This window comes from Cydia fagiglandana, chromosome 10 (genome assembly GCF_963556715.1).
Source record: "Cydia fagiglandana chromosome 10, ilCydFagi1.1, whole genome shotgun sequence".
Lineage (NCBI taxonomy): Eukaryota > Metazoa > Arthropoda > Insecta > Lepidoptera > Tortricidae > Cydia > Cydia fagiglandana.
Window position 1 is genome coordinate 9,770,468 of NC_085941.1, and position 20,642 is coordinate 9,791,109.

Here is a 20,642-nt window from a genome sequence, read left to right on the forward strand (position 1 = left end):
AAGCGTGGTTGAAATAATTTAATGAATTAAGGTAATGAATCTAGCCGGTGCAGATCAGCTGGTCGTGTGTTGTCATAACAACAATTTATTTGGAAAAGGCGTGACACTAACTCAGTTGTGGGTTGCGGGTATCGGCAGGAGGCAGTCGACACGCGACACGCGGGAACTCGTGAAAAATGGGGCAGTCGGGGGAAGGGGGACCCCCATTGAATGGGGAAAGTGGGGAGATAGGAAGCCGCCGGCGGGCGCCGGTTGCGACTGAATTGTTTATGTGCACAACGAACACCGTGCTTTGACAGCCTGCTGCGTCATCGGGAAATTGACAAACAACGCTTATATCGGACGAGTTTGTTCAGGTTACTGTTAGCTCTAAAATTTGCATGATTTGTAATTAATTGTTTATCATGTGTCTAAGCCAAATTAATATTAAAGCGAAAAACAATATAAAAGGCCAATTAAAGCGGTTATAAGAGAAAGGTCGTGTAGGGGTAATAATTATGCCACAAATATGCGCTATTGACTTTTATGTCGTTTGTTATTTAAGCACGAGAGCTGTTCGGAAACTCTAAATTACGTCAATTAAGTTGCGAAACGAAACTGAAACAAACAACTGGAACTTCAGTATGAATAGAAAGTTTGAAACGTTAATTAAAACTTTGTTCGTATCGCACGGAACGGCGAAAGCTATGACTCATTACATTTATTAATAGTCATTTTGTAGGTATTGTTTTTTGTTTGATTAATTAGGGGCTGATAAATCTATGTCAATCACATAAGCAGAACAATAGATGGATTATATTAATGGGACGTCTAGATCTAAGGTTAAGATTGTTACATTGATATTGTATTGTTACATTTTGCACTATGAAAGTTGTGCTTGGGGCAGTTTATAGCCGGCATGGCTAGTATTTATAAGGCAGTGTTGAATTCTCACTTCTTAAATGAATCTTTGTTTCGCAATTTTCAAATAAAGGACATACAGTCATACATACTTAGGTATTGACCTTGATCGGTAAAGTTAATTATACATACATACAATAGCTTATCTTTATTTGTTAATGTAGCGCAACTTAAAAGTCAATTTAAATAATTGACGTTAAAGTTGGGCTACCTAGTAATAACGCATTTTGTTATAACGATTTTTCTTATATAATCAGCTATTGGCCTTTATCTCGATATACGTTCACATATTGATGTAAGTATATATAATTTGGTAGAGTTGATGGAATAGGCAGCGGTTGTGAAAGTATACGCGCGAGCAAAGCACGTGACCTACGCAACGCATCGCGATGTGGACCGCGAGTCGCGACACCTATCGTAGCTCATAGACCTCATAGTAGTCTTAATTTACTTAGCAAAAACTGCACGCCAGGTCACATCCGAGAAACTGTAGTTAAAACGATCTTTTCACATTATACATTGAATTGTAGAAGGTAAACCTTAATGTAGTTGCAAGCAGTAGTTTGTTCAGTCTGTAATGTCTCGTCTCTCATCTTGCAACACCTAATCCAAGGCACTATATTAAAACAGTATTGACCTCTTACCACATTATAATTACCTATGTTCACCTGATGGTGAAATAAAACAAACTAGAAGTATTAAAACATATTCGTAAGGAATCGTCTGTTCATAGGCAAATTAAATATTTTGTTGGGACCGTATGAAAAGTTTTAATATAAAAACATTTACATTATGTTACAGAATAAGTTGCAGGAAAGGAACATCAATTTCCGCCTAGTTGTAAATGTATGATACATGATTACATGACGTTACATAAGAACAATTAATACCTGTCTAAATATTGTACTAGTGCTGCTTAGCCTTCCCCCATTCTTTGTTGTCACTGCCACAGTTTATAAGAAATGTACCGAGTGAGAAACACAATTGATATTAAATAGTGTTTGGCACAAAAGCGACCGATCCATTTTCTGCCGCGCTCCCCTTTGTCGCTAGCAAGGGTGAGGTCATTTAACCCGTCCACTTTATATTTCCACTCATACGTGTGCCGTATCGATTACAATTACATATAAATAAATTAATCATGCTGCTCTGTTTCGGTTTGAAAATGAAAAGACAGCGCCGACAGTGTCTGATGCCAAATGAAGAAAAAAACTACAGCGGATTTGATTAGCAAAAAAAGTTATACAGTAATATTGTGTAACAAATAAGCTAAACTGAAGTATAACCTGTTTCTCAAATAGTAATTCATACAAAAATGGTTAATGAATGATATAAGTAACCGGCAACATAACAACAGCTCTTAAAAAGTTATGTATTGGGAACGTGCGAAGTCGGTGGCGCTGATCGTCACAAACACAGGTAATCTTATGGAATGTCCGACATTAGTACTAGCGGCAGGCGCTAGAACTAATTTTACTCCATAAGATTTAACGTAGAAATTCCGCCGAAATGAGGGCAGCACCAGTCGTGCACATAGCGAATATACATATATTATTAACACGTCCATTTATATGAGAAACTTCGATCCATACCGGAAGTTTGGGGCAATTAGTTTGAATACCGCATGTAGATTAGAACTAAAACCAATCCTGAGTGAATTTCTGAAATCGCTTCTCATGTTTGCGTTTGATCGAAGTTGAAACTAATATCTAATTCTCGTAAAGCTCTATTTCTACTGAATGTATACGAGGTTGCTAAATGTTAATACAAATTGACCCGACACGATCGATGGTAAGTTTGTAACCCCGTGACCAATTAATGGGTTCCGTATTAAGCCAATTTACTATTGAATTGCTTGTTCTGATCACTCTAATCCGGATCCGAATAGGGTTGGGATAAGTCGTAATTTATGGAACGTTAGGTAATCCACATGGATCGCTCTAAATCGCTTCTGTAATTTCTTAATTACGTACTTAAATTATTTTTGATCATCAATATCACCATCATCAGCGTACTTCTCTCTGCTGGGCACATGCCTTTGATTATGTACGCACATAATTGCTAAAGTCATAATTATAAACATAAGTTGCGCGAAGCTCATTGGTGCTGCAGCCTGGAGGCTAGATAGGTACAGGCCGTCACTCAAGCCCTGCGGCCACATAACGCCGGCTCCACACAAACAGCACACAATGGCCACACGTATGCATAGGGTGTACTATACAATGTATAGTATACATGCCGGGTGCACTTTACGTTGACGTGTCCTTTGTAGCGGAGCGTTAGATATACACAATAAACAACCTGTATTGTACCCAGAATTGTTATAGACTGCGTAAATAGATCTTGCTAGATTGCCGTGAAAAACAAATTATGTACATATGTATGTACTACATATCTACCAGAGTAGAAACTCGAAAATGTAAATAACTGATATATAGATAGATAGATATTGGAGTTCTTTGTTGAAAATAAAATATCTTTTTTTATATAAAGTTAAACAATCTATTCTATTACCTAAAGTTCCGTTCGATAAAAGTACTTAATTTAAAAGTTAATTACTATTACTACGAACAGAAACGCTTTTAATGTTATTAAGAGAAGGAAAAGTCGAGTAACGGAAATCGGTAACTCCTTCATAGAATTAACCAGTTTATAATTTAGGTTAACCACGGTTTAATAGACTCGTTTCAAAGATAAAAGTAATAAAAACAAACTTAAAATAGAGAAAAGAGAAATACCTTAGAATATAGTACAAAATTAGTATGCAGTTCCTATACCTGGAAAAACCTACCGTTTTAAGTATTACTGGGAAAAAACGAACACAAAAACATAATTTAAAAAATATCCTCTTTAAAAATATCGTGAGCGTTACGTGGCGAAGTCCTTTCAAACGTCTATATCAGAGTAATTTTCCTGGAAGTGGAAAGCCGAGGTATATACGAAGGTGGTGTAGATGTGTATAGCTCGAACCCGGGAAGCCTTTGAGCTGCGCGCCTGGCAACGGTGCTTTACTTTTACCGGGATGTATATTCCCAATATAAAATCACAAGGAAAACGGCTTTTATTAAAGCTAAGAATAATTAGACGAGTCTTACCTAACACAGTTTAGGTTCACCGAAGAATTTCAAGTCTTTGATATCTACGGAGATTCAAGAAAAGTATGAATTTATTACAGCAGTAAACTTTGAACGTCGCTACAGTCTGACAGCTGACAGTCAGGATATTTTCGTTGCTGGCAACATTTAAACAAAGCGCCGGCGATAACTGAGGCTTATGACGCAAACACCTTGGTCTTTACGGACATTTCACTCAAAACATACTCGTATTTTAATTCCTTGTCGCGTGTAGACAGCTGTGAAATAACGACTTTAAAAACAATCATTAATCAAAGTATTCATTAATACAGTTTTATATATAAGGTGAATGAACAAGGGCTACCTAAATAGTGATTTATTTCTACTCGTATCAGGGTTGCTGGCCGCCGTGCCCTAAAGATTTACTTTGCCAATAAGTATCATCGACCCCACAATAAAAAGGTCCCTCTTTATTCTATCCCACGAAGGCAATAAGGGCGTTTCAGCGAAGAGGCCGGGATCTTGATTAATTGGACTGTTAGTATAAAACAGGAGGTTAACGGTCTGTTGGTTGAAGGCACTAGAGTTCGTTAGAAAGACATCACTTTGATACCTCTTTAATATACTTAGGTAGATTTTCTAACGATCTTATTGAATAGTTTTCTATGTTTGTTATTTAACTTCAAGCTGACATAGTTGTTAGATACTTAGTTACATAGGTATGCAAATCCAAACTATCCAAAGAAAACCGGGTACAAATTATTCAAATCAAAAACATGTTTGAGCAAAACCCATATTCTTGTTCTTGTGTCGAGTTACTATGTTTTATTCATCACTTACGTTGACGTTGCTTCGTTTACATTTACCGTTATTATGAGCCCTACAAAAAGTTGAATCATGCATTATCTGCAACCGTTACGCAACCACGCTGACCTTTGTTGTAGATTAAACAATAATCACCCTTTGTTCGTGCCCACGCGCAAAGCATCGGACACCGAATGATACAATTGTTATCATTGGTCCGTTACGTAAGCAGTCTTTCGCAGCCATTCAATAAGATAGCTTACACAGCTGTCATTGAAAGATAAAAAGGAGGTAAACCTGTCTTCAGTTTGTCCATGACACGTCTGTTTGTATGTATTGTTACTGGTATTAGGTTCAATCGAATGTCTATAACTCTACACAGACAAGACGAAGACGGTGGGTCATATAAAACAAAAACGAAATAAACTAATAATCGTTTTGTAATACTTAGTATACTAAATCTTGAAAAGGTGGATGCCACTGTTTCTTTATCTGCTGGAAAATGACTGTCGCGATTTCCAATATTTAAAGAAAAAGGTGTAAAAAATTAAAGTCCGTTAATCCGCTAACCCCATTTCCCTTCAACACGTGTAACCAAGCGTGTTACAGCTACTACGATATGAAACGTCGTTATCTCACATAATTGGATTGTGACAGCATCGACCTACATACCATCATGATCCAATATCGAGTTAAACCTATCCATCCCTACATTTAACGATAATTTCTCAAGCCTTTAAAAGCCCAATCAAAATGAGGCAAATATTGCTAAGTTTACGCTTTGGTCGTATCGTATATGTTCCTGTACATTTATCAGTAATCTAGTAAAACCGGAGGAGTGCCTGAGGCCAACAGTGCAACGAGAACCGGTATATAAAGCCCTCGTGCCTCTCTACCATTCGGTAAAAGCAAAATGGCCTATCCATAAGGATTTTACTATTGGTTAAGACGTTTTTCCTTCCCGGGTTAGCACGGGTCGATAGGTACTTGGGACCGGTATTACTAGACTCCTAGACTTTACTGCTTTAACAAGATTTAGTGAAATTATATGGCCACTCGGCGAATAAAATGCTCCACGAATCGACTGGCGATCTTTTACGCAATATACTACATACATACATACTAATGCAGTTTGATAACATTAAGATATAATTAGACAAATATATAGGTTACAGATACCATAAAACATGAATTGGGCAGTTACATAAAGTTTGAGCATTTGCTATAAAATAAGTTGTAAAGTGTAAAAAAAAGCGGAAAGAGTTTTTACAAGCGCCCACATAATTATGTTAACCTGACATTTACAATTCAAATGATACTTATATCAGCTGTTGCCGTGATTACCATTTCAATAGCCGTACCCGGCATTCATTCAAACCTTGACCCCACGGCTATTGTCACAAAATTTTTGATCATTACCTATATACTCGTAGGTTTTTATCAGGGCCGATAACATTAAACATTCTAATTGACCATTCAAGTCAATTGCACTATTGCCTCATTAAGAATTTGTATATGTAACTAGATATAAATACATGTTTTAACGGTTGGTGTATAGAATAGTATAGATACGATGTCCGTGCCTAATATAATTTTGCAGAGATATAAAAATACAGATGGCAAAGGGAGTGTAGAAGCCACAACGATAGCGATAGACTATAAACAATTTACTTCACAGTCCCAGCCATAAAGTGTATGTAGTAAAACGCGGAGCTGGCCGCGCGCCAAGCTTTCTTTTATTAACGTCCTATGCAGTAGCTATAACTAAAAGGAATTGGTAATTAATCTGCGCGAACGGAACGACAAAACTGGGTCGTGCAATACGATAAAGAGATTAATTGCGTATGCTTTCAAGAAGAACAAGTTTACTTTGTCAATGGACGGGGTTGTTTCAACGATTCTGACAAATAGTTGCAGTTTAGCTGTTCCGTTCGCTAAAGAGGTATTTTTCTTAAAGTTATTAGTTTCCAACTGTATAAATCCATTAGACTCGCTCACGCAAGCAGAGTGGATGCTCGGTTCATTATTGCTGAACTTCTAAAGCCTCTTACGTTAAAGGTATAAGGATGATCTAGCCAACTAAAGTTTGCTTATAGCCTGCGCCGCTTGCATTTCATAACAGCAATTTCAGACGGTAAATAATGTTTGCTAAAATAACGTCGGCGGTTAATAAGGTTACATTAGCTTTGATAGAGCTTATGAAATTTTGTTTACGAATCTTAGGAGTTTAGGTTGAAGTAGAGATACATTATAAACCTTTAAGTGTTTTGAGAGATTGTATAGGTTACAGAATAAATTCTAGAGACCTTGAATATAATTGTGTTGACGTTCGAGTTAACAACATCCGTCAATAAATGATATCCATCGTAGTCACACAATTGCCTATCCGTTCTCACTAAAACCCTCGGTACTAACTAAAATAGATATTATCACATTCTGATTGATTATAATGGATCTTATCTGACATTCACGCTAAGATATTTTATTTCAGTCAACATTGGAGTTGCATTAGTCATGTGTTTCAAGTATTAACTCGTATCATAAGGCCCAAGCGTTCATCCGCTTCGTCATAGCAAATAATAGTTCCATGGCAAACAGGATAGAGATGGCATTACAGCAAAATTACCTCGAACGGAACGTATTAAATATAAACAAGACATTTGCATAATAGCGCATCGCGGTCGCGAATACACTGCATTACCGTAAATCAGAACGCAATCATGATAGACGGAGAAACGCGAACTCGTGTAGTTATTGCGAATAGACGTAAGAGGATTATATTGTTTGATTCAGAATAGGTTTTCTTTATTTTAAATATTAATTAATCAATAGAAGATGAATCCCTGAGTCGTAGATAGATTGTAAGCGAATTTCACTTTTAAAACGAGCACCTCGTCGAAGATGTGCACCACATCTTTATTTTCTTATTTGTTCTGACCTTTAAAGCTATTCTACGAAACCAGAAAAGCAAATAAAGCCCTCGAGAATAAATCTAAAGCGCCGTATAAAGGTTGTTCCTAATACCGCTTGCCGACTGCTTCGTTACAGGGGGGGCGAGCCAGAGTCTTGTTTCCAGTTAGTAGTTACGATTTTCCAGGCCAAGTTATACTAGAAATTCGCTCGGAGTAGAATATTTGGATAGATAGTAAGGTGTAGTGAGATGTTGTCAAGTGCGATTTATTCACGTTTCGCCGCGTGGGAGTAGGATGTGGGCAGACGGTGCGTGTACAACCGCGTTTGTCTGTCCTTTTAGGTAACGAGTTCCATGATTCCGTCCTGGCCGTCTATTCGCAAAAGATTCGTCTCTGAGTTCGCCACCAGTAAAATGTAGCCCAATGTATCAAAAATTAACGGTAGGTTGAGTTTTTAATAATTTAGATGAATAAGATGGATCTACAAACTTTACGCAGCACAGCACATTTGCAGCCTTTATACAGACAGCACTAAATTGGTGAAGTTATAATTTTTTATGATGAATGTCATGAACAACTCTTAAAATTCTAAGTACATATGTATAACCAACATCTAAGACAATCGGGAGGTCCGGTTGATTAGTAGGTAAGAATTGTAGAGATATTTAAAGAGACGTACGCCTTAGCACTTAATCGATCGTTTCCCTGAAGCCATTTTATAATAAAATTAATAAAGTTCTGATCTTAATCTCTATCAAATTACATGTCTGAGTAGAGTTTTAATGTCATTATAACCTTGTGAGTCTGATTAAAATTTTAACTTTAGACGGAGTGACTGAGGTTGTTATTGTAACTTTATAATTGAGCGAAATATGAGTTTGCGAAAGTTGCATGATTTATGCGGGCACCTGCAACTGTTCAAGCATAATTGCCTGCATTTAGAATGCGTACTGGCCTTCGGAACAAAGAGGTACATTGTTGGCTGCACAGTTCTCGTTTTCCGTAAGCAAACGTGGACTTTTAAATTGTAACAATGGCCAGGCAAATAGGTAATCGTGTTTTATGTTATGAATATGAAATGGTGAGTTGCAATTGTTTATGTTTACTGTTACTATTAACATTTCACATAATACTTATGTCTAAGGGAAGTAGGAGTTACTTATCTATTTACGAGATTATTTAGATTGTGTAAATCAAGGCTGACATTATCTATCGAAAATACAAAAAAATCAAAGAAGTGTTTACTCACGCGGAAAAAGGAACAACCAACAGTAAAACGTGGATGGATATTGGGATGTTGGATTAATCTTCTGGGCAGAAAGACGAGTTCCGGACTATGGGAGCCGACGTATATGGTAGCCGATATAGTAAAGGATATATAGTACCTATATAAAGGTTTATGATTAGAAAACCTTACAGTATGAAGAAGTAAATCCAAAGCAAATAATGACACAGAAAATTCAATGGAGCAATTAATTTGTCATACTTAAGCAGACACGTTTGAGAATAATCAAATTTTATTTGCTCAGTGAATAACTCGCAATCCCCTTTAAGTATAACGAGGACCCTTAAAAGGGAGAGGGTTTAACTTCGTATATATTATTACGGACCTCTTTCAAGTTATTATTATTATAAACTTAGCAAAACGAGGACACATGGCTTGCCGTAATATTAACTTAAATTAGACACCCTATCTAGATAATACTAAAACGTGTTCTTAAAAACAACGCGTGTACAAGAACAAACATTTGTATGAAGTAATTTTGTGAACTCAAGGCGATAAGTAGATAATAAACAACGTTTTAGAATTAACGGTGCGCTAAACTGCATCTGGGATAAACAGGGACAGTGATACACTATTCCGTTTGGTGCGACAGAGGGAGTTGCTAACGGGGTGTGGCTATCTCAAGCTACTTTATATGCTATGCACGTACATAGTTGCACGCAAGCGTAATATATATACATACGTATATAGGCGTGTTTATGCGAGCATTAGGAAGTCTTGCTCGTGCTATTATATGCTAATTACTTTTACGATACTTGTTCAGCATTAAAGATTACGCTTTAAATTATCTCATAGGCAAAGAAAATGCAGCTTGTGCTCTGATATTTATTATGATTATAAGATATAAAACAGGCCAGCTAGTAAATAAGGTAGTAATAGGTAAATAAATAAAAACTTAACGCAAATTACTTGTAACGAGATTATTATCTACAGAAGAACCATTAAAGCACGAAAGGGTTGATATAAAGAAGGTTGCGACAGTTACCGTAAATAAAGAACGATCATGCGCTAAGGGGTAAAGTAAACTAATACATAAACAAGTACCGGTTCGACCGGCGGTATGTCCTCGTACAATGGTCACAACACCAGAATGTGAATCACTTCGCGTCACACGTATTCGGGACCGCTACGGTGAAGTAAAGAGTGGAAGCGAACGGGCGGACGCCGGGGCGAGTAGCGCAAACTGTCGGCCCGGGGAGGAGCGCCCCTCGGGCGCGCGCCTCCGCGGCGGAGCCCGGCCCGCCCCGCCAGACAGCTCGCATAATTACAGGAATTTCACACACCTTCCGCGCAGGCAAGGTCACTTTTTAAAGCGCCAATGCATTCTTGGCGGGCTCAATGGTGCATGAATGCGTTAGATCACTTGCCAACAATGCCAACGGCACTGCTATACAAAATTTCAACCGGATGTAACTGGCTGATGCGAACTTTATCAAGTATCAGAGGTATTTTGCCTATTGTTTGCCTGTTTAATTAGCCTAGTAATTTTATAAATTGTAGGCTTTTATAAATGTTATCGGGGACCCTGAGTTTCAATTCTACAATAGCAGATATACTTAGGTCATTGTCATACTGAAAATTCCTGGACTGGCCGCTTAAAAAAATAAGTCTTCTCATATAATGTCCAGAAACTTTCAGTATGACCCACTTAAGTAAAAGTAAAAATCAACAGGGACAATAGGGAAAATTACGAAGAAAATGTATATTTATCAAGAGTTTTCGCAATACCCCTGTAAATAATTTGGGACGTTCCAAGAATAATAAATTAATCACGTGCCAAAACACTCCAATCAGAATAAGAAGAAGAATATTTAACCTATCTTCAAATTGCTTACACCTTAATATTGAAATAAGAGATGTGATTGATTAGTATCGTTAGATAATATATATTTTCCATTACACTTAAAATCGTTTCATTCACGAACCGTCAAAACACTGCATAAAAAGCAAACCTTCATCAAAACAATCCAATCCAACGCACCGAATCAAAACCCGGAAGTAACTATAAAAACTTGTTAGAATCATCGCAAAAGTCCAACTGTCATCCGGGTCAAAACGAATATTAACCTTCAAACGAAACAAGAACAAAGTAGAGGGGTGGGTGGTAATAAAGGGGGGTGAGGCGGATACCCGGGCGCGGCGTGCCAGACGGATCCCGCACTTGTCGCGATCGATACCGTATCCGCTGTGAGGGAACTCGCATTAACTACCCGATAGAGGTGGAAAGTCGACCGATGTTGTTGCAAACTTTACCGATCAAACTTCCCGCTTGCCGCTCGCCCTCCGTAAATGAATCAACAACTGTAGCGAAAACACTCCCTATGCCGCTAACGAACCTTGTAATTCTATTACGCTCTACACTACCTTTGCTCTTATAAATGACTTTTGTGATGTACAGTTAAAGCTCCTACCCTACGCTCATTAACATTCAAAGGCTGCTGTCGTGAAAAAATACAGCTCTTATTTTATCGGGACCGGGATAAAAGTAAACGATCAAGGGAAAAAAGGAAATTTATCTTGTTCCAATTATTTCCATCGATGGCTTATGTAACTTCTAATGCGAGCGTTTCAAATGTATCTACATTAACTGGAATTTCCTCAATATTATATCCACTTTAGTGCGTTCACACTGTACAAAGGAGTAGTGGTTTCACCTACTTGATCACAATATTCATTTGTTATATTGTTATATAACAATGGAAGGTACTCGACACACTTGTCAGGATTGTCAATTAGACATTACAGAATGTTGGAGTATATAATTTGTACATGAAAGCAGCCGTACAATGCGATGCTCGAGACAAACACAACGATGATAATGATGTAACACGCTGTCGCCATAAATCATCATTACGCTGTCGCCGATTGATTCCGTTCTGATGTTGAACAGAAAAGTGTTAGAAATAAATTAGAAGATTTAGAATTAGTCGCTTCAAAAACTAACAGTGATGTCATTTGTCTTTCCGAAACGTGGCTTACAGATCAACAGCTGAATATGTTTAATGTAGAAAATTATGAAATTGGCGCCTCTTTCTGTAGAACAAAACGTAAACATGGCGGAGTGGCAATATTAATCAAAAAAGGTTTAAAATATCGAAAACGTAACGATATCAGTAAGCTATCATCAGAACTAAATTGTGAGTTGGCGGCAATCGAAATTAAGACACCTAAAATTGTTATCGTAGCTGTATATCGCGCACAATACGACTATAAAGTTTTTGAAGACATTATGTCCAAAGTGCTGACGAAATTATGTCATGAAAATAAATCAATTGTTTTAGCAGGTGATTTTAATTTGGATTTCCTAAAACACTCGAAAGATACGGTAAATTTTAAAACATTACTAAGAAACTACAAATGTAAAGCATTAATCGATAAGCCAACCCGTATCACTGAAGATAGTAAAACTTGTATTGATAATTTTATAGTAGCAAATTTTGTTAAAAAGTCAGTAGAAGGCAAAGTTTTGGAAGATAAAATATCAGATCACAACTTCATAGAATTAAAATATACATTTTCAGATTCAGCAAAGTGCAATAAAAGGTTAAACAATAGAATAAAAACTAGAGTTTTTAATGATGATAGCTGTAATTACTTTCACTTCCTGTTTAATAGCGATGTCACACTAAGAAACACAATATTGAGTTTAGAAAATGCAAACGAAAGAATGAATACACTTGTTTCAGCCATTAATTACTATTATAATATAGATTTTCCCGAAAAACGTGTCACTGTAAAGCCCAGAAATGATACCTGGATCACAAAGGGTATTGCAACCTCAAGAGAGAATCTAAATAAAATGGAGATACTACAAGCACATTTTCCTGACGATCATAGGAAAAACCGGATTAAAGTGTACAAAAAGGTACTGAAAAAAGTAATGATTTGCTCTAAGAGGCTGGGAATCTCTGGACGAATACAGAACTCTAATAATGTAGTCAAAGAAACATGGAAGGTTGTGAACGAACAGATAAACCGATGTACTACAGAGAACTTGCATGAAATTGAAGAGGTTTTAGATAATAATGGAAACAGCACAAAAGATCCTTCTAAGATGGCACAAATATTTAACGATTTTTATACTACAATAGCGGAAAAAATAACATGTAACTTAAAAGTTAGTGTAGAGGAATCCAAAAAATATCTAAATTCTGTTATGAACCCAAACAATAAGATACATTTCGGACTTATAACACTAAAAGAACTTCACATGACAATAAACAAAATAAAAAACAAAACGTCGAAAGACATACAAGCCATGGATACCAGAATATTGAAGATATTAAGATATAATGATAACATCATGGAATTACTGCTGATTGTCTTAAATAGTTGCATGGAGGAAGGGACATTCCCAGAAATACTGAAAACCGGCAGAGTTGTGCCTATCTTTAAGAAAGGTAAAACAAATGACCCAAGCAACTACAGACCAGTGTGTGTACTACCTGTCTTCTCAAAGGTCTTAGAAGCGGTGCTAAAAACCAGAATTATGAATTTTTTGGAACACAATGATCTCTTCTCACACCACCAATACGGCTTCAGAAAAGGGAAATCCACAGCCATGGTTATAAGAAGAGTCGTCGATTTTGTATTAGAGTCTATGGATGGGTCGCAGAAATGCGCAAGCATGTTTTGCGACCTATCTAAAGCTTTCGACTGTATACGGCATGATATTCTCATTCACAAACTACACCACTATGGTTTTGACGGCATAGCTTTAAAAATGATGGTCAGTTACATGCAGAACCGAATGCAAGTGGTTGAAGTTAGAAAAAATGTCTCATCCCCTGAAATGTGTAAAATAGGCGTACCGCAGGGTTCAATTCTGGGCCCAGTATTATTCTTGATTTATGTCAATGACTTGCCTTCAAATATACCAGAATGGGCGCAGATCAGCCTTTTTGCAGATGACACACATATTGGAGTCAGACACAAAGATCAACTATCAATGGAAAGACACCTAAGATGTATCACAGACTTATTACACAAATGGTTTGAATGTAACGGCATTGTTTTAAATAAAAATAAAAGTACATTTGTAAGCTACAAGACACTTTCAAGAAAAACCAATGAAACAACCACCTTTGAGTACACTCACAATACATGTTTCTTAGGCTATGAAATTGACAGTCAACTAACACATAGCACGCATATTGACAAAGTTTGTAATAGATTAGCATCGGCTAATTACGCATTGTTGAAACTAAAGCCCCTAGTTAACCTAAAAACATTAAAAACTGTATACTATGCTTATGTTCAAAGTGTACTAAGTTATGCGATTACTATCTGGGGAAATGCAGTAGATATATACCGGGTATTGATTCTACAAAAACGCTCGATTAGAATAATATGCGGAGTAAATTGGCGCACATCTGCGAGGTCCTACTTTGTGAAGCTTGAAGTAATGACGGTCATATCATTGTTTATATACAACTCTGTGTTAGAAATTCACAAGAAAGCAAGCACTCTACTTAAGCGTTCGGATTGCCACAATTATAATACGAGGAACAATAGCAAACTAATACTTCCATCACTAAGGTTAAAAAAGTGTCAAAAACAGGGAATTTTCATAAAAATAAAGCTATTTAATAAACTGCCCACAAATGTCACGGATTTACCATTTAATCTATTCAAAAATACAGTCAAGACTTTTTTCCAAAACCATGCCTTCTATTCGATTACTGAATATTTATCATTAAAAAATATATTAATTGACGCAAATTGTAAATAGATTTTTATTATTACTAAGCGTATTTACTTTGTAAATTCATACTCTTTAAGTATAATATTGTGAAATGCTGACTTACCATGTAATGATCATGTTACATTATGGTTAATAAATAAACTAAAACTAAAATGTTTCCCACGCAATTTGCATTGTAGACAATGTTATGAAGAAATAAATGGATCGTTGAGGTTGTTCCATCTAGTTGTTTGTCATAAACAATGTTTGACAATGACAATCTATAATCTGGATTTTGTTTTATTGATAGGATGTGTAAGATACATGTAGTTGTAGCTACAACTACCTATCGAATACAGCAGCAAGTTAGAACGTCAAATTTTGCTGAGAATTTGCAGCAAAAGCGTTATAAAGTTTCTCGTGGACGCTTTATTTGCGCGCTCAATTGATTCAGGCGTTGTGGCACATAAAACGAGAGGTTCGACCAATTCCCCGGCAAATGGGAAAAGTAAAGTCCCCATCGGCTCAGACCAGGCGGAACTCTAGTCGATCAGTTTATATTGCGAGATTATAGATTAGAGATTAAGCACTTGTAGCACGACTGCACCTAAACTGTGTCAGTTTGGTAATATAAGGCGACAAAATCAGTCCTCGCTATCCTTAGGGAGACTGACTGTGAGCGCCCGAATGCTGATATAATTACGCTTCCAATTTACAGTTAAAATTACAAGCAATTCATACAATTTGGTTGAAATATATGTGCCTACTCGTGATTAAAAGCTAATTACAACAAACTGAAATAGCAGAACTAAATGGCCATCACACTGTCCGCAAAACTAGAAATGTCAGCTTTCACGGATATTAAAATGACAAATTATGCACCGCAGGATTTTACTGTACAATAAATCGCTAATATAACGTCCATCAATTTGCAAAACTAATGTCACGTAGTCGTATTTCAGCATAATTCCAACCTGTTATTTAGTAAGCCGTTCAGCACTGAAATACCAACTGATACGTGCTTTAAATACGTTAGTTCTAGTGCTCTCTAAAGTACTGTTCCTATTGGCCGACTCGCAGGTCTTAACCTAAATATTTCAACAAGTATTAACTGGCACAATAATAAACCGAATTTGTACACAATTAATCGTCGACTAAGGTCTGGTCTACGGTTCTGAGTCACCTCCGAGACAGGCGAATCTCAGCATGTAGTCTGGGGAATAATTTAAAGCCGTCAACATATTCTCGTTTCTATATATCGTGAGATCATCAAATATAGGATTACCAGCTTAATTCTGTTGCAGTTGTTTATAAACAGTGAGTATGAACGACAGTCGAGCGGTGCGGTGGGCGAGCTGGCGCGCGGCCAGCGCGACGGCTTCCGTGAAATGTTATTGCCAGTATGAGATCGCTTCCTTACGTCTGCGATCCTGGTCGCTGCGGGATGAATAATTTATCGTTTGCGCATAAATCTATGCACTCAGCATGGATGACGAACATACATTTGTTTCATGGTAAATAAGTTCACGTAATCCAACGTTGCTCTCTCTCAAGGTTTAAAATAAGAGAAGTGACAAACAAATACAACACGTTATATTTGGTCAGGCAACGTCAGCAGAGTGTATCTCACGGTAATTAAAGCACCCATTAATGCTGAAGTTATTTCATTCGAATCAAAAAGTTCGAATAAAATTATAGCCCTTACATCAGAAGTTCTCATTCAAGGAGTAAAATTTTGTGATAATGTATGTAGAGATAAAGCTTTATAAAACAGAATAAAGTATTAAATATTTTTTTTTATATTTTGGGTCATGTAAATTTAATGTCGTATCATGTAGTTGAAAAATTATACTATTAATAAACTCCATGTACGACAACACAGCCTATAATTAGGTATGTATGCAAAATAACAGCCTGAATAAGTGATAAAGAGATATGTTATTAGTACATAAAGCTGTACAAGCAGATAATTAATCCGTCACGCGACATCAAAGAGATAAGGCGTCTGCGCGACAATCTTGTCTCAAATCTAGGAACATGACATTTAGCGACCTTGTTCCACATGTTATGAATAACCCTTGTACCTACATGAAAGACTAATATTTACTCTGGTTATTTTAATTAATTAAATTCGAATGTTATGAATTTGATATCAAGCATATTAATATTTGAATAAGTGATACGCATTATTTACAAATAAATGAGTGCAACACATTTGGAACTTTGTTTCTAATGGCGCGGATATGTTAATTTGTATGCCTGATATAACTACAGGTAATGAAACATTTTTGAATGACCTAAAGAACGTAAACGTTGGTTCAATTTCAATACTGATACTGATACTTACGTATAGAAAATTCGAGATAGTTGCAAAGGTAACCTTTCTACAACTCAAATCACTTTAAAAACTTGAGTAAGTATATGATCTTGAAAAGTAGTGCAAAAAGGAGCTAAAAATAGCACCTTGAAGATAACGGAACACCTGGAAGCCAAACAATGACAAATTAGACTACTAGGATATCTAAGTACACGGGATAAGGTCTAGTATACCGTACGGTTTGAAAGAGCAACTTGAGATAAGATAGGATTACGTTTAGCATTCTGTTCACGAGAAAAGAGTCGGTGGCACTGAGGGGGAGTGGAGATGATTTGTTGAGTGTACTTTGCCAATCGATAACTGAGGAGCATTTATAATGCTTCTTGAGAATGACGTTTATGGATCAGAACGTTGCGAGAAGAGGCACAAATTATATTATAAAATTTATAAAGTAAGGATCTTGGATACTTTGTTATTTTTGTATTGTCAGGAATGCATTTATAAGTATTAACCTACAGTGACAAATTCGGATGCTTTCGTTCGGTAAGTACAGGTCTTCTAATTTCGCACAGCCTCATCGTTCATGCTCACATGTGTAGGTATAAGGTTATACTTGCCTAACATTATTATAAGATGGAGATGCATTTTCACAATACTCACATACCTAAATGAACGTTTATAATAATATTAACTTATAGGTGTGGGCGTTTTAATGTAGTTGACCTGACTAAGAATTTTTCCTGTTACCATCAATTATACAGCGTCAATTGTGTTTAATACCAATATAACTACACCAGACCAAGGTGGATCATTTTACACAATCACTAGTTATTTGCGGAAAATGTTAATAATGTAAAACATGTAAATGAAATGCGGGAAACTAAGAGGAAAACAATAGAAGAAAATGGCATCACTTACACAGTATTTATTTATAGAATCACAGTTGGATCTTATCTTAACATTAAAACTACTGGTTTGTGCAACTTAGGTACCTACAAACTAATTGAGGTAAACGAATTGCGTCCTCATATTTGGGTTTTCTTAATCAACAATTAAAAGTTTAATTGACTATAACGCAGTGCAGTTTGGTTTAGATTAACGAAAGGATATTTATTAACATTTAAGGTGTGTTTACTACTCCATCTTTCCTATCTTCATCGTCTTCATCATATCTAGAAACTTCTATCTGAACCAACGGGTTAATATGGGGAGGACTGGACGTCCAATTCGACTTGGGCGATACGCTGGCCATGGAGAAAGAATGAGGCTGTGATATAGAGCTCATCTCGGCTTCGAAGATCAACTGATTGATTTTGTGGATCAGTATCGCACTGGCAGTCGGATTGAAGAGATTTAGCTTGGCTTCTAGGTACTTTGCAAATTTTGCTGTCGCATCTTTTCGTACGGTTTCATTTGGCGTGTGCGGTTCTCGGCACTCCCGTTTCGCTGGGCACTCTGAATTCTCGTGTTGGGATGACGAGGTTCGTTTTGTTCTGGGCGTGATAGGTTTAGGGAACTCGGCTATGGCAGTATCTTGTGGAACGTCGGAGACGACTGTGTCAGGTGTCAGGTAAACGTGTTCATACTCAGATGCTATTGTTCCATTTTCGTCATCCCCCTAAGGCGACAAGAAAAAAATAAATTTAGGTACTTAATAAATATTGCGTCCTGAATCAGTTTATTCATTTAATATATTTTCAAATTTAGTAGTGCAAATCAAAATATCCTATAGGTACCTACCTTTCAAAATCGGTACCTAAATATGTATTTAAGGTTGACCCATGTTTAAAACATTGGTTGATAGACTAAAACTTACATTGTCATTTTCAAAATTATTTGACATTTCTTGTTGAGTTATTCCGGAATCTAATTTGACGGGGTTCAGTGCTGGGTCCAGTAAGAAGCTGAACGCTTTAAAGGCAAACCAATCGGATTTGTACTGCAGGGGACTTGCAGGATCTGGAAATTACACCAATTACAAATGGTCATCCTACCTAGTAAAACTTTAAGAACTGTAAGAAGTTAAGAACGTTAAACAAGTCTCACCATTTTTATTTATCCTCTTTCCTCTAGATTTCTCTCGCCTAAAAGACCCAAGCAAACTAGCCATCTTCCGCTTCGCATTTTCCAAGTCAACGCCAACTGCGTCAGCTACTATCTGCCACGCTCTTGTTTTGATGTGCTTGTTGAAATATCCTTTATGATTCGTGTCCCATAGTACTCTTTGGCTTCGGTATGCGTTGATCAAAGTGAACACTTCGTCTTTGCTCAAGTCCATGTCTGGGGATGGGAAGTTGGTAATGTTGGTACCTATGCCGTGCGGCGCAAACGGATCGCAACGCACGAACGCTTTGCACTGGTTACGAACGGCGAATGGCAACGGCGCGCGCCGCGGCGCACGGTCGACACGCACACATTTACGTGGCATTCATTGTGTGAGCGGCTGCGTGCGGCACGAATTCACCACGCGCGTCACGAATTATGTTCCGAATGGCAACGTCGCGTGTTCGCCCAGCGCAGTTCTATCGCATACCCATTTACAATATTTATTTACATACTTGCGTGCGTAGGTTACATACATACTTTCATAGATAGGTATCACGCAGTACATTAATATGACTACTTGTTTATTTACTGATTACACGTATTACTCATTAATAAAGTTACTTTATTAAGATTATAGTAAGTAGTAAGTACTACCTACATATACTTATTTAAATTATTAACCTAATATCGAGCAGCAAATCAGGAATTCATAAATACAATACTGTATTATTACTTAACAACAATTTAACTGAAGTTGACAAGGCAACCTGTTACTTTCCTTCACGACTAATAATAAACCAAAATCGAAAAACAGTCTATCGACAACATACGATCCGCACGAAACAACTAAATAGAGATTTGAAAGCCATTTGCCGAAAAGTCTAACGTCCTGTAACTCCTGTAATACGTGTAAAAAATAATACAAAACCTAGTAAAAAAAACAAGTATTTAATACATGTAACATATTGAAATAGGTAGATAGTCAAACTGTTAAGTGAACACAAAGCGAATAACCTAAAGTGATACAGTTAACTAAGTAATAACGCTCTTATCGCCCACATATGCCTATCTATCTACTAAATGCGGCTATCTGTCATAGTCAGGGTCTGCTAAATGCCTACACCCAAACACATATTAATCCTTTTAATGATTAAAAACGCATGTGATGTAATTGTAATGTATATAGAGTAATTGTACCTGCAAAATACTTGAGTCGGTATATTAAAACAATGTACACGACTGCATAAGTCCTGTTTTATTTCTGGTAATAACGTCTTTCATAAGTTAAAACTCCGTTACCAGTCTGCATACACATCGAAGTTTGGTAAGTAGATAAATACCTAAGCAATGATACAAGTGTCATGTTCAATTCGAGCGAAAAACGTTCGGTTGGGCGTATGCCGCGTATGGCTAATCTATTGTTTGAATTCCATTACATATACTTTGTGCTACAGAAACGGGCGGTCAGACTACTATCTATGGCGGCCCCAGGTTCACCAGCAAAACAACTCTTTATACAAAATAACATACTCACACTACCATCACAATACATATTTAACATCGCCAAACACGTACACACACACAAACACACTTTCAATACTAGCAAGCTCACCCGTACCCG

The 20,642-nt window shown here is 36.9% G+C and overlaps 2 protein-coding genes across 4 annotated transcripts in view; both read right to left on the minus strand.

The window, feature by feature from the left end:
- The window catches only part of LOC134668057 (lysine-specific demethylase 3A-like), a 244,360-nt gene that overhangs the window by 128,198 nt on the left and 95,520 nt on the right, over nt 1-20,642 (minus strand). Inside the window, exon 1 of one of the 3 annotated variants that reach the window (XM_063525507.1) lies at nt 10,020-10,050. The exons of the other annotated variants lie outside the window; for them this stretch is intronic. The gene's annotated coding sequence lies outside the window, so the exon portion shown is untranslated. Of the gene's footprint in view, nt 1-10,019; nt 10,051-20,642 lie in introns of those variants that run through there. 3 annotated transcript variants of the gene reach the window in all.
- LOC134668214 (uncharacterized) lies at nt 17,924-19,476 on the minus strand. Its single transcript, XM_063525719.1, has 3 exons — nt 19,022-19,476; nt 18,792-18,934; nt 17,924-18,593 (listed from the first exon to the last, which is right to left on the minus strand). Exons 1-3 carry the CDS (start codon nt 19,401-19,403, stop codon nt 18,096-18,098), a joined length of 1,023 nt encoding a protein of 340 aa, XP_063381789.1. The 5' UTR covers nt 19,404-19,476; the 3' UTR covers nt 17,924-18,095.